Source organism: Cygnus olor, chromosome 3 (genome assembly GCF_009769625.2).
Source record: "Cygnus olor isolate bCygOlo1 chromosome 3, bCygOlo1.pri.v2, whole genome shotgun sequence".
NCBI classification, from domain to species: domain Eukaryota; kingdom Metazoa; phylum Chordata; class Aves; order Anseriformes; family Anatidae; genus Cygnus; species Cygnus olor.
In genome coordinates this window covers 113,726,630-113,742,017 of record NC_049171.1, presented here as the reverse complement: position 1 = coordinate 113,742,017, position 15,388 = coordinate 113,726,630, and the positions used below count along the sequence as shown (strand labels likewise).

General features: G+C 41.9%; 1 protein-coding gene across 1 annotated transcript in view; it reads right to left on the bottom strand.

Annotated features, from left to right (window-relative positions):
• TASP1 (taspase 1) overlaps window positions 1-8,841 on the bottom strand; it is an 85,477-nt gene extending 76,636 nt beyond the window's left edge. Inside the window, 4 exon segments of the mRNA XM_040552040.1 lie at window positions 924-992; window positions 2,597-2,664; window positions 4,315-4,532; window positions 7,840-8,841. Of these exon segments, the coding sequence (XP_040407974.1) occupies window positions 924-992; window positions 2,597-2,664; window positions 4,315-4,453 (276 nt within the window). The 5' untranslated portion in view covers window positions 4,454-4,532; window positions 7,840-8,841.
• Between the last annotated feature and the right edge of the window lie 6,547 nt (window positions 8,842-15,388).

The window sequence follows — 15,388 nt, the reverse complement described above, 5'->3', positions numbered from 1 at the left end:
ATATACAACTGGTCATAAAAATCAGAAAAAAAAGATAATTTTACAAAAAGCTGCATTTCGCCAAACAGCCTGCTTCTAGTCTCCTATCCTATTAGACAGAGATCACAGATGAAAAAAAGTAAAAATATAAGAAAAAAAGCCTTCATGATTTACATTAGTTCAAGTATGATGTGGAACAAATGAGAACTTAAAATTCCTACTTCGTTTTCTAATAGTCATTTAATTGGACAGAGACAAGCAACCTTACATTTATACAATCACTTTTGCAATGTTATCCTGAAGAACTGAAAAAGATATGAATAACACAACCCAGGAAAGCACATCAGAGATAGTTACATCAATATAATTGCTACCTGAGAGCATTAATACAGTTACTAAGGACTAACTACATCTAAATTCTTTGGACTATAATTTGAAGAAACTAAACATAACTGTGAGAGATACTAATGAGAAAAAAAAATAAAAAATGAGAACTTATTCTAGAACGTCTAGTCAGCCAATGTTACCAGTAGCATGATTCTTCCCCACCTAAGAAGCGGAGCCAGTGTAGTCCACCTGTAAGTCAGAACTTCCCTAAAAAGGGTTAGATAAATCTTTAATCGTTTTTTTTTCTTTTTAATTGTTAAAGACTATCTGATAAAACATACCTGAGATAAAAACCAATTTGAACCAAGTACAGAACTTTTATTCACTTGGCAGTTTTAGAAGTCTTTAAATACATTTATTCCAAAAAAGAATTAAAAGGCAAGATAAAATTAGTATAGCTTCCCTATCTGCACAGATAACTAAATTTAAGACACAAAAAGGGAAATCTCAGTAGATTTCCCATTTGAATTAGTACCTTCCCCCCTTGAATTAGTACCTTCCTACAGAAAAATGTGACAATGTACCTGAGATATATATTAGTAGTTGGAAATTCTTACCTCCAATTCTATAAGTGCTGCAGTCACTGCATCTGTTGCAAGAGCGCCAGCCTGTAGCTTTTCAATTGCCTGTAAAACAGAATTTTCAGTTGATGATTAGAAAATTCTAATATTTTATCGCTATGCCCTACATTTTCCTAGTCCTGTACAAAAGAGAATCTTCACCAAATTACTTTAAGATGTAAGAAGACTGAAAAACAAGATACGCAGGAAATCATGGCCATGCACCATGTGAGGGCAGATCTGATGGCTTTTTACTCCTCAGACATTCCAACACTGCATTTAGTAGCAAGCTCAAATTTGTTGTAGCAAAACAAATTCTCATACCTGACTTCCTCAAACACAATGTTTCAGTCAAGAAGTTTCTAATTTCTTTCCAAGATTCAACAACAATCCCTAGTACTATACATGGTAATGATCATGAAATTGAACATTATCAACAAATGAACTCATCTAAAAGACAATGCATAAAAACAAATCATATATGATAAAGTTATCTTCAGATTTTATATGTGTGCACATACACAAAAAGAGTTCTAGAGCCTAACTCTGCATCTCAGATCCATACTGGTCCCCCAGGTAACCTCCAGAAAACAGCTATGGCTGCATCTTAAGCAGCAAGACAAACCCATGACTGTTTGCTCTTCATACAAATTATTTTTGTTGGCTACCTAGCTTAAGGAACCAAACAGAATCTCCAATTAGACAAATTCAACAGCAAACAACCTCTCTTCCACACATAATTAGCTGAAAAATTACTATCATCAGGGCTAATGTACAACTTTAATGAAGCTGGTGTTAAGTTTGGATGCTTTTTGAGGCTTCTCATTAAAAAATTAGATTTGTATTAGGACTGAGCAACAGAACTGTAAAGATGAAGTGTTAATTAATTATTAGATTCCAGCTCTGAAACACTTCCAAAAAGCCTGCCAGGCTCCTCAGCTCCATCTCCGTGGAGAAAGCAAAAGGCATTACGAATTTTGAAGATCAGTATTCCAGCTTCTTATTCAACACTTTGTGTACAAGACTTGCCAGCTCCAAAGCCAAGTTCTCAAGGTAGATAAAAATAATAAATATATATTTTTATATATAGTGCCATAGAAATGAAAATCGTGCCATTTCTTCCTTTCCAACATTGGGAAGAGGATTTTTTTGGTTGGTTGGTTGGTTGTTTTTTTTTCATTGTTTCTACCTCTCCTCCTATTAAAAAGTTAAGAGCTATCAAGAAGAAAGGAATTCTAGAAATCCCTATATTTATGGAGTAATCTGGATGCTAGAGCTTAAATAAACTCCAAAAAGCGTGGATATTAATGAAAGAAAGATCCAGGCATCATGTTCAGCTCTGGTAATCCCAGAACCACAGAAGCAGTGCATGAAGCTGTAAGAATATCCTGTGAAGGCACTACTGCGAGCTTACCTGTTCGTTTTCCACCATTCCTTTGATGTCTTTTATTTGCCACCACCAAAATAGCAAAGTTTCTGCACCTTGGGGCCAAGCACTGTAGTGACTCTGTACAGCCATCACGTTAACTGTTGCTGCTCCATTTTTTCCTCTAGCAACGCATACGTTCTGAGTAGCTAAACCACGATATGCCTATTTATAGCAAAGGGACAGTGCTCCCTGTATATTTCTTACATACCCAGGACAAGACTGTGGAGATGGTAAGACATACCTTCTGGCAAGCTCTTTTGCACACATGCTTATACTCTTTAGCTTTGGATTCAGAATGATAACCTGCACCTACAATTAGACAAAAGAAAAAGAGATTATACTACTTATCAAACTACTGTCTATAGTTCAAAGCAAGAATTACGACACGGACAAATAGAAGGTGTCTGGATTACATTAGCATTTCTTTTTTGTATCCGTGGTTGACAACTTTATGCCATTCAAATACACTTATAGAGTACAGAGCACACAGGTGTAAATCTCAGTGTCATATAATCTGTTCCTATAAACACTCTCGAAGCGACTCCAGTTTTGTTCATTCTTGGAGGATTTCCAGCACTGCTATTTTATTTAACCTCCATTCATGTGGGGAAAAAAAAAAAAGTCAAACTCCAATTTTCCTTTTCCTGATGATTTGCAAGTTGGCCAATTACTATTTTATTTTCTCATATTTACGCTACACTTTTAGAGCTCATTACTCCAGTTTTAGAACCAGAAGATGTCCCTGAAATAAGGATCACTTTTTTAGTCTTTTTCTCATTTTCAGTCTTTATGCCTATCCTGCTGCACCTACCCATTTTGCCCTGGTTTTAGCCACTGTCCCCTATTTCCATACCTGAGAAATTTATCAGTGTCCACTATTTGACTCAATACAGTACCAGAAAAACAGCAGACAAGATTAGCACACTGACCTTTAGTTTCCATTTTTTTTAACTTGACAAACATGTTTGTATTGATTTCAACTTCCTTCTCCTCACCTTTAGTAATGCCAGCCTTGATAAACTCTAATAAAATCAGTTTTAACACTTCTAGCAAAGAAAAAAAAGGACTTTTAAATAGCAAAATAACCCAGCAAAGAGCAACGTATTGATCAATTCAATCTGCTCTTTAAATAAAATACCAGGGTCCTCCAATATCAACCAAGAATAAGCACCATGGAGACTTTTTGGTTTTTGCCTGAAGGATTTCAGCAGCTAAAAACAAACGTATAGCCAGATGTAAATGTTATTCATATTTTCAAGACTAACAGTATTTAAGAAGGAACCTATTAAAAATTATTTATGAACAAGAGACACATAGTACATCATTTTTATATCACATCTGAGTAGAAGACCTCTTTGTTACATGTGGAAAAAATAAATAACAATTCGCTTAAAAAAGAACACGATAAAAAAATAGACTTGGAGAAAACCTTCAAAGTGTAAAAAGAGTCAAATACTGCAACACATTGCCTAAGGTTTCAGAAAGTCTTAACTAGACATGCTTAAGGACAAGCTAGACAAAAAATTGTCGGTAATCGAAGAGCTCTATGTGATCCTTCTGTATGGTAAAGAAGCATACTGACATAGACCTCTCTCACATTTTGTAGGGTTCCCTATCAGCAGATGTAACTGAAGAATTTGATGTTTTATAACTGTGAAATTTAAGGATTTTTTTGACAAAGAGCAAATGCATATAATTATATATATAAATACGTATATACACACACAAACCATTCAGAACACCAAAAATTACATTTTTAGTACCAGCTCCCAAGATTCTCCAGCCAATGCAACTTCCAAACAAACTCTCCACTCACACATTTACATCCAAAGTTCACATCATTTCATTTAATGTGTTTCATTAACATACTAGCAGACCAAAGCCAATATAAAATTTCAGTTGATATTTAGTCTGTATACGCACTATTTCCATTCCAGCTGTTACGTTTCCGCACCTTACCTGCGTGAACAAGCACAAATCCCACTCGTTTCCCTCTTTGGGTTTGCTTTGTTTCGGGCTCTTTGACCACCACTTTTACAGCTGTAACCTGAGATGATTTGGAAGGTAACACTTCTATTGAACTTATCCCCTTCTCCATGATCGTACGTTAGGATCACCATCTTCTACTGGAAAAGAGCATGCTTCCATTCAAAAATAAATTCTGGAGAGGAATCATCCTAAAATCAAATCACATGCAAATGTTAGATACTGATTTCCAAGAGACATATTTCATATATATCAACATCAGAAAGAATTTTTGGAAGACAGGTTTGAAACAAGTCGAGAACACCTGTTGAAAGAAGGGCTTCTAAGTTCTGCCTCTTGCCTAGCTAGCAGTATTAACATGACTTAAGATAACCAACTCAGTTGGAAAAGTCCATGTTGCAAGTCGGAATCAGCCTTTAAGCTCCCCTTAAGAGACTTGAACCTAATAATCTTTCCAGTTGTTCTAGGGAACTGCTGATCTAAGGCTTGCACATGACTGAGAAAGCTGCTTTCCATGGTCTTCTTTTATTCAACATTACAACATATTTCTCCACCCAGCATGCCTAACTAGTTTTAAATGTAATGATGCTTCACAGTCATAATCTTGACTTCTTAAAAGTGACATCCCCTTCTCATGTGAAAAGTCCTAAGCATCATTATAACAACGCTAGCAAAAGCTAAAAGATGGTATGTACAGATATGTGCATAACCTCCTATCCTAAAATCACGTGCTGGCATCTGCCTGCATGATTTTGTGTTGATATTTTATATAGGTGATGTAGAAAACATACATTAACACAAATTCAAGTCTATCAGAAATTATTAACACATTCTCCACAAAATTGCAGCATACGAATAAAAATAATGCCTTATCTTTTTCTTCCTTTTGAAAGAAATAGCTGTTCAAGATCCTATAATGAACTCATTCCTAGTCTTCCATAGCCTTCTACGTCCTCCCCTTATTATTCTCCATTAATTTACAGGGGAAAAAGAAAAAAGGAATTTTTTTTTTAATTGCAAAGTATTTCTAAAAATAATGCCAAGTAAGCCCAAGACAGTGAAGGAAATTTTGCCTAGAGAAAAAGAACAGCTACCATGATTATTAATGAACCACAATACACTTAAGTCGAAGTCAAATAATTTAGTAAACCCATTCTTTTAGCTAGCTTTTGGATCTTAACCCTTAACATGTTTACAGAATTTGATGTTTATAGAAAGTTCATGGAAAAACCGACAGTATTTTCTAGAATACAAAGTAAAAGCTCCCAAATGGTAGTACGGAAAAATGTATTGTATTCCTCAAGAGTCAGAAAATAAATTTGCTGTATTTACTGCTTCTCTTATCTACGGACAAATAACGACACTATCATTCCTCTAGTTCAGCTGGTAAACTGAAAGCACATTCTACGTGTCGGATTAATTCAGGAAGTGAACAAGCATGTCGCTGTAATGCATGGATGAAGACCTCTGATAACATATCAAGATATTCCAGTATGATGTCTAACACCCCTCCCACCTCTAAAGGGACTACTTGTAACCTAAAAACACTAGTAAGTGAATAGGGGATGTTTAATATGGAGGACTTAAACCACAAATTTTGCAAATGCTGTACAGCTCACTCCAGGAATTAAATATCAATCCGCTTAAACAGCCATAACAATGCAAATGTTGTTTGTCAACACTCTGCACTGGCATAGGACAAACTTACTGGCTTACCAAAGCCTTCTTTGCAATATTGAAAATTAGCACAGCTTTCTAGGAAGCTACTTCTTTCCACTCATTTTCTCTTAGGTGGTAAATACGTATATGTATCTTCATATATTTCTAAACATATATAATACAAATAATTATGTTTACTTATGTAAATATAAATACATATATTCATATAAAATTAATTACCTCTACAACATACAGATTCTACAAGGAGTAAAATAATTTATAAACTACATCCAACTGTAAGTCTCGTGTATAGACTTCAGAGCTCGAGTTAACGTCACAACCACTACAATTTACTTCCTTTTTTGCTAACAAGAAGCAAGGGAGCTCCAGCAGCCATTGGTACAGGAGGTGACCTGAAACAATCTGTTTACTACAAACTCTACTTTCCTGCATCTTACTGCAGCACACACCTACAGGGGAATTACAAAGACTGAAGTAAAATGATAGAAGTGCAATTATGGAACATGTATTCTTGCAGAAATAAAAGAAAAATAGTATGGTGGTAAGAACAGTAATGAAGATGGGAGAGAAATATTTTTTAAAAATAAAGATACAGATGCTATTTAAAGCCTAAATAATAGTATAGCTCCAGACTGAAAATCCTAATTAGGCGTTAACACGCACTTCGGTTTGAGGATGTGCTGATTTTTACGAGCAAGGCAGTCGCAGAGTTCGCACAGTAAGCTCAAAAGACAACGTATATTAAACTCATCTCATTAACATCCTTCTACATTAATTTTTGCCAAATCTCTTCCATTCCAAACCCCTCTTCAAGTATCATTCCCAAACTTGCTGCTTCCACTTTCTAAGCTCCAGTTGGAGCCTGCCTTTCCCTTTACAGCTGCCTTTAGAGATTCATCTGTTCTCTTTGCTGGCCTCTCGTACACTCGATAGTCCTGATCTCATCCCTCTCACTACACAGCTACGACGTACAGCTACAGAAACGGTGGAGGAACGCAAAGAACACAAACCGTGACAATCCTAACGAAGCAGTCCGAAGTACTTACTGCATTTAAAAAGCAACAAGTGCCGAAATCCTAGGCGGCTGCTCAGAAAAATAAAGTCACTGAGCACGAGTGTCACAGCCAGCACGGCACGCACAGCCTGCCATCCCGGGTGCCTGTCACACACCCCAGGGACAGCCTGTGAGCCCAGAGGGGACACGGGGCGCTCCCGGGGGACGTAAAGCTCAGTTCCCTGCTCTGTGGGGCAGACACCCGCAGTTACTGACACACACAGGCGGCTACAGCCAGATGAGGGGAGGAGGAGGCGCACGTAGGGATGGCTCCGTCTCAGCCCTGGCCGTGTGCAAGGGGTCGTTTGGGGGAACTTTCCGTGTTTTGGAGCTTTTCATTTTTGGGCGCTTTTCGTGTTTTAGAGCTTTCCGTTTCTGACAGGGGCTGGGTAACGCAGGGCAGGAGCGCACAGGGCAGCAGGGCAAGCGTGGAGAGCCCCGAGCGCAACGTGAGCCATGGGGAGCACGCAACGACCAACGGGGAGCCACAGAGACGCATGAAAAAAGGCAGAAAAGTAAATTTTATTGCGAAAAACCACCAAGGAAATCCCACCCCCGCTCTCCTGAGGGGCCGCCTCAGCGCTGCGGTCGCCATGGCAACGCCCTGCCGGGGGCGGGGCCTCCGCCGCCCACGGGGGTGACGTCACCGGGGGGAGCTCCCCGCCCCGCCCCCCACCTCCCAGCAGCGCGCGAGCCCGCGCGGCCGTTACCGGCCGGCGGGGGGGCGCGGGGGGGGGGGGCGGGGCCGGGCGCCGAGCACTCACCCGCCGCCGCCGCCGCCGCCGGCCTCGCGCGCACCCGGAACCGCCCGGCCGCCCCGTTGCCTCGGTGAGGGTGAGGCGTCCCGCCCCCCCGCCGGCCTCCCATTGGGCGCGGCCGGCCACGCGACCGGAAGCGGCGGCGCGAGGGGAAGAGGGCGGCCGATTGGCGGGCGGGAAGGGGAAAGGCCCGCCCCGCTGAAGAGAAGGAGCCAATCGCGGCGCGGGCGCTGCTATGAAAGGGGCTCGGGGAGGGGCTGAGGGAAAACGGCGGCCGCGGCGGGGGTTGGGGAGAGAATCTGGTGCCCGCGGCGCCGCCTGCGAGGAAATGGCGGCCGGGCTGGGCCCTACGGGCCGGAGGGGAAGGGGGCAGCCTCGGGCCAGGCTTCCTCCAGCTGCTTTCTCCTCTCTCCTACCTCAGAGAGTCCCTTAAGCAAAAGCGAGCATAAAACTAGACCTGTCTGTGAGGGATTTTGCATAGGGAGTGGGGTTGTGAGGTAACCGTTGCCTTCCTGGAAGTAAGAAGCATGAGCTCTGATTTCTACCAGGAATAAAATAAAAGTGCACTTTTTTCCATAGCAGGCATGTCAGATAATTCCCCATCCCACTTGAGGCTGCCTAGAAGGACCTCGTTCCAAGAGGCATTTCATTCTCAGAGCCTTTACTGTGACAGGAATATTCAGTTCCCCTTTGCTTCTACCCCTTTTGCTCTAAAGGAGACTCAGCACCTGGCCCGGCATCATTTTCTAAAAGTACCTTCCCAGGAATGAAGGCTGCCACAATGAAGTCCTATTTCCCTCATGCTTTTTCAGATGTGCCTAACAGCCAGTTGCACACCCCGTCCTTTATCCCACACCATGTTCATTTATCCCCATTTATCTTATCTTAAAAAGAAGAGGTCCTAATCTTCTTTGTCATAGGACTGTGACTCTAGACTGGGGGAACTTAACTTCACTTAATTCCAACTAACAATCATTTAATTACTGATTCTGGTATTGAGAAACAAAGAAAACACTTTAAAAAAGGGGGGGGGGGGGGGGGGGAATAACACTTTTCTCCCCTTTTCCCCTGTTCAACTTCACTCCAGACATCTCCCAACACTGTGGGTTATTCCTAAATTGCAAAGGTATCAGGGATGTTACCACTCCACCACAGCGTTCCTCCTCCTACTGCTGTGGCTGTGTTGTTCCTCTTTCTCAGCTTTTTCTACCCTTCCTCGTGCATGTTTTCATTGAGGCTCCACCAGTGGCACTGATGGGTTCAGGCTCATCTATGTCCTGTGTTGGGTCCATTGTAGAGGTGGCTGTGTCCAGCACAGGGCAGCCCTGCAGCTCCATCCTCTCCCTGCTGCTACAAAAACCTTACTAAAAATAGAAAAAAGAATGGAGATTAAATATGTATATATATCATGAACTCTTCCTTCCTGATTTGGCAACAGTCCATCAGTTTTCATTGAAATCTTGGAAGAACTTGCATCTGGAGCCTCCTTTGCTCTCCTCTGGTTCTCCTTGCCTACATCCAGGCATCCTTCACTGATGCAAGTTTCTCTGACGTGGTTCCAGCATACTGCCTTGCCCTGAAGCACACCCCTGTACACAAGGATCCCACACTCCCCAATTCCAATTTTTAATTTCAAATAGCTTTTATTCATTTACCAGCTTTCTGTTAAAGGAATGTACCACGCAAACAAAATCTTCCTTTTGTATTAACTTCCCAGATTCACTGATCAGTTAGAATACATTAGGACTCATTCTTCCTCACTATTTTCTGGGCCACATCACCAGCAGCTTACAAGGGAAAGAAAAAAAAAAAAAAGCCTTTTCAATAGCTATGCAGTAAAGATAGAAAGGTTCTTGTGACTTATTGCTGGAGGAAAATACTGCGAAGGACAGCTCTTCACCCAGCATTCGTCCTCTGCCAGGCTCTACGGTGTCTGTCCAGCACTTTGGATTTTGTTACATGTTCACTCTGCCAGTGCTTCTGCATGGCTGACCACATTAGATATTCCTACATGCACAAGAAGTGAATTAGTTCTGTACTAATCCCCAATTCCACACTGTGAGAAAAGAAAGCAGAGGCAAAAAGACGCTATATGCTGACAGCACTCAGCTTGAACATAATACTTCTCACCTTTTCCTTTCCAGGACTCACTAATCACATAGTCACTATGACTTGCTGCCCCACTTCTGAAGTGCTACAGCAATAATCAGATAATTAGATTTCCTAGCATACACATTACAGAGTTGATTGATGCATTTTCCTCAACCCCTCTCATCAGTTTCCCTTGTGCTGCCGGCAAGTCTAGCAGACTGTGGTTATGGATTAGCAAATGTATTTCAGATCCCTCAAATAAAACAGACAGACAGTGAAGTTTTTTTATTATTATTATTTTGTTCTTTTAAAAAACTGTTGAAAATAAAATAAGGGAAACAATTTGTTTTAAGAGCATTTAGCTTTTTATTATTATTATTATTTTAAATATAGCTTTTTATTAAGCACAGTACCAAGACATACTTTTCTGGACCTGTTGACAAGTAAGCCACAGACCTATTGCTCACTCTTCCAATAGGAATATATTAAGTCACACCAAGAGGTGCTTGCAGCCCAGTATCACATTTACAAACCTATCCTCATTCCCATCCCTTTTTCGCCCACAAAAGAAAAGAGCACACTGAAGGCAAAATAAAACATATTGAAAACAGCAAAGGGGAAAAAAAAAAAAGTGCCAAGCCTAAGTCATTAACTCATGCCAAAAATCATTAATGTTACATGTAAAGGAGGAAATAAGAGGAGTTATAAGAAAGATATGCAACAAAATCATAGAAGCACAAGGTTGGAAAGGACCTACAAGATCATCTAGTCCAACCGTCCTTCTATCACCAATACTACCCACTAAACTACTAAATCATATCTCGTAGCACCTCACCCAGGCACTTCTTGAACACCACCAGGGTCAGTGACTCCTCCACCTCCCTGGGCAGGCTGTTCCAGTGCCTGACCACTCTGAGAGAAACAGTTTTTCCTGATATCTAATCTAAATCTCCCCAGGAGCAACTTGTGGCCATTTCCTTGAGTCCTATCATTAGTTATTTGAGAGAAGAGGCCGAACCCCTCCCCATCACAACCTCCCTTCAGGAAGTTGTAGAGTGCAATGAGGTCTCCCCTGAGCCTTCTCTTCTCCAGACTGAACAACCCCAGCTCCCTCAGCCACTCCTCATAACACTTGTGCTCCAGACCCCTCTCTAGCTTTGTTGCCGTTCTCTGGACAAGCACCAGGGCCTTGATGTTCTTCTTGTAGTGAGGGGCCCAAAACTGAACACAGTACTTGAGGTGCAGCCTCACCAGAGCCGAGTACAGAGGGACGATCACCTCCCTGCTCCCGCTAGCTACACTATTTCCAATACAGGCCAGGATGCCGTTGGCCTTCTTGGCCGCCTGGGCACACTGCTAGCTCATGCTCAGCCGAACATCGATCAACACTCACAGGTCCCTTTCCTCTTCACAGCCTTTTAGCCACTCTGCCCCAAGCCTGTAGTGTTGCATGGGGTTATTGTGGCCAAACTGCAGGACCCGGCATTTGGCCTTGTTGAACCTCATCCCATTCACCTCAGCCCAGCCTATCCAGATCCCTCTGAAGGGCCATCCTACCCTCAGGCAGATCCACGCTACTAGCTTGGTGTTGTCTGCAAACTTACTGAGAGGCCCAAGTAAGATAGGCCCCAGCAAGATAGGCCCCTGCACCGACCCCTGGGGGACACCACTTGTAACAGAACACCAGCTGGACTTAACTCCATTAACCACAGCCCGCTCGGCTCGGCTCTCCAGCCAGTTCTTTACCCAGAGAAGAATATATCTGTCCAGGCCACGGGAAGCCAGTTTCCCCAGGAGAATACTGTGGGAGACCGTGTCAAAGGCTTTGCTGAAGTCTAAGTAGACTACATCAACAGCCTTTCCCTCATCTACCAGTCTGGTCACACAATCATAGAAGGTGATGAGGTTGGACAAGCACAACCTGCCTTTCACGAACCCATGCTGGCTGGGCCTGATCCCCTGGATGCCACGCAAGTGCCGTGTGATCTCACCCAAGATGATTTGCTCCGTAACTTTCCCTGGAACCAAGGCCAGGCTGACAGGCCTGTAGTTCCCCAGGTCCTCCTTATGGCCCTTCTTGTAGATGGGAATTACATTGGCAAGCCTTCAATCCTCTGGGACCTCTCCAGATAACCAAGAATGCTGATAGATGATGGAAAGTGGCTTGGCAATCTGGATTTTTTTTTTTTTTTAATTTTACAGTTTTGAATTTAGAAACAGTTCCTGGATCATCAAGCACCCTATACCACATGCAATGACACTTTTTTAGGTTGTGACTGCAATATTTTTTTGGCTGTTACGCAGCTCATGACGGAACATCATTTCACTGTATTCCCTTCCTTACATATGCTTGATATGATCCACATGCTGGAGGGAAGGGATGCCATCCAGAGGGATCTTGACAGGTTGGAGAAGCGGGCCTGTGCAACCCTCATGAGGTTCAACAAGGCCAAGTACAAGGTCATGCATCTGGATCAGGGCAATCCCAAGTACAAATACAGGCTGGGCAGAGAATGGATTGAGCAGCCCTGAGGAGAAAGACCTGGGGGTGTTGGTTGACAAGAGCTCAACATAAGCTGACAATGGGCACTTGCAGCTCAGAAAGCCAGCCATACCCTGGGCTGCACCTAAAGCAGCGTGGCCAGCAGGCCGAGGGAGGTGACTCTCCCCCTCTGCTCTGCTCTCATGAGACCCTACCTGGAGCCCTGTGTTCAGCACAGGGGACCCCAGCACAAGAAGAACATGGACCTACTAGAACAAGTCCAGAGGAGAGCCGCAAAGATGATCAAGGGGCTAGAGCACCTCGTACCAAGACAGGCTGGGGGAGTTGGGATTGCTCACTGTAGAGAAGAGAAGGCTGCAGGGAGACCTTATAGCAGCCTTCCAGTACCTAAAGGGGCCTACAGGAAAGGTGGGGAGAGACTCTTTGTCAGGGAGTGTAGAGATAGGACAAGGAGTAATGGCTTTAAACTAGAAGAGGGTAGGTTTAGGTTAGATATAAGGAAGAAATTCTTCACTCAGAGGGTGGTGAGGCACTGGCACAGGTTGCTCAGAGAAGCTGTGGATGCCCCATCCCTGGAGGTGTTCAAGGCCAGGCTGGATGAGGCTTTGGCAACCTGGTCTGGTGGGAGGTGTCCCTGCCCATGGCGGGGGGGGGGGTGGAATTAGATGATCTTTAAGGTCCCTTCCAACTATTCTGTGATTCTATGATTTTGATTAGATTGTTAATATACTGCTCTTTTCTTCTTAAAGCGGTATTTGAAGTATTTATTCCCACTTGTTAGGTAATGTTTAAGCATATGACTTAAGGAAACACATTACTAGTACACAATTTCTATTCTCTCTCATCCTTTACTACCTCACAAATGATAGTGTGAAAAAACATGACCTTTCTAATTACTGATACAGCTGTGCATGGCAATTCTGCAGGGCACAACAAGGCTTGCCACTAAGTAAGTATTAAGTTACAGATGCTAGTGTTGATCTCTAGGTATTGAAAAGTCTTAGTCAAACAGCAAAGACGCACTGTTTGAGATCACTTTTCCTAATTTCTGCACCTTGAAAGTCCGGATTTGCTTATCCGCTATCCACTCCAATTTTCATCTCACCATTCCTGGTCAGGATAGTCAAGAACTTGCACTTGACCCAAGAATTTCAACTTACACATAATGTATTCATTTCATTTCTTTCTAGCAAACAAAACTGAGCACTGAATTGTTATATACGTTGATATTATTACTTCGTTAAGACAACTTCTGTTTAGAGCACTGCACTATACTCTGGTTTGACAAGACAATGGATTTATTTGTTTAAAGAGGATGATACTGCCTGACTTGCAAGAACTGTCTACAGAACAGCAAATGACTGCATTTCAGTTCTCTCTTGGTATCTATCTCATGGTTTTTATTTGTTTTTAAATAACACTTTGGCAAATACCATCATGAAACTCTTGGTATCTTTGATCATAAATTTAAATGGTGCATCCAGGAGTACAGCCACAGCTGCTTCTCAAGACAAAGCAATCTTTCAAGATTTTCAAGAATGAATTCCAAGCACGTGATAACTGAGCATCAGTTCACCTGCGTGGGGACATGGACCACTTAAAGACGATCAAAGCAACACAAGAAAAGACAACTAGAGATTACACAACCAGAACAGAAGTCTTTGCTTTGCACATCAGAGATAAAAAAAAATGAAATAGACTGAAAGATGATACAAAAAGCCTGATTTAGAGAAGACAGCAGCAAAAGAAAGAAGTTCGTGAACATTTAACTAAGCACAGTTTATACTTGTAACAGCTTCTTCATCCGACTGGATACTTGTGTGTTTATATAACTAGGGACACCACTCACCCATCTCTAGGATAAAACCAGAAAATATTACCACATTTTTTTCTCCCATCTTAGCCACAATTCAGCACTGAGCCAGTTGTTTCTGTTACCAACCAAAAATATTTTTTCCAGTCATGTTCTCCTCTGTAATTAAGCTGGACTGCATCAAAAGACATTACAAACGCATATCCTTTTATTCTGCAACAGCCAGATAGAATTTGCTCATAGCTCAAAGCTGATCTCACTTAGCAAATTTGAGACAAGCTGTTTTTAAGAAAGCCACATTCCTACTACTTCTTCTGACTGTATCCTCAACATCCTCTCTCTTTCTAGGGCAAGGGAAAACGTTTCCAATAAAGTTTATTTAAGCTTTACTCTAACTGTAAACAAGTAAACCTTCATCCTTTTGTATCTTATATTTTTTTTTTATTTTTATTTTTTTTATTTTCCTTTCTTTCCCTTAAATTTGAACTCAGCAGGCCTTTTGGTCTGTCTGAAGTAAATTCTGCAGTCTGACACTACAAAACTGTAAATAAGAACTGGCAGCACCAATATCAACCAGTTGCACAGGCCAAAAGCAACAGGTCTATCACAAATCATAGGCAAAAAGCTGCAAAAGGGGTGGAAAAAGCTGGCTGGGACTCAGACAACTGGAGAGATAATGAAACGAACTGTCCTCAAGAAAAAAAATAAAAAAAAAAAAAAAAGGTAACTCAGACTTGCTCCGAAACAGCATCTTCAGCTCCAGTCACTTCTTCATCCAACCACAAGCTTGTTCCTAGTTCACTCTAAAGTCAGAGGAACCATCCCTTCCCAGGCTCATGCAAAGCTGCAGCAACAGCCAGTCATATCCTAAGAGAGAGAAGGCATACTTGAATGTTCGTCTAAGGGTAACACATGTTTTCCACTCAGTTTTGATAGTCTCTTGCAGGGAACAGTGGATCCTTTCATTTAACAGAAATGCTTTTGGATCGCAGACTGCCTGGTATTGTATTCTGGCATAGCTCCCTTAATTTCAGTGGAATTTGGCCAATTTACTCACCAACAATCAGATTCATAGTTGTATAAACTCTTATCACTGATCTCAGAATTCACCAGAAGAAAGAAGGATACCTTCAGATGGCTCCAAAATG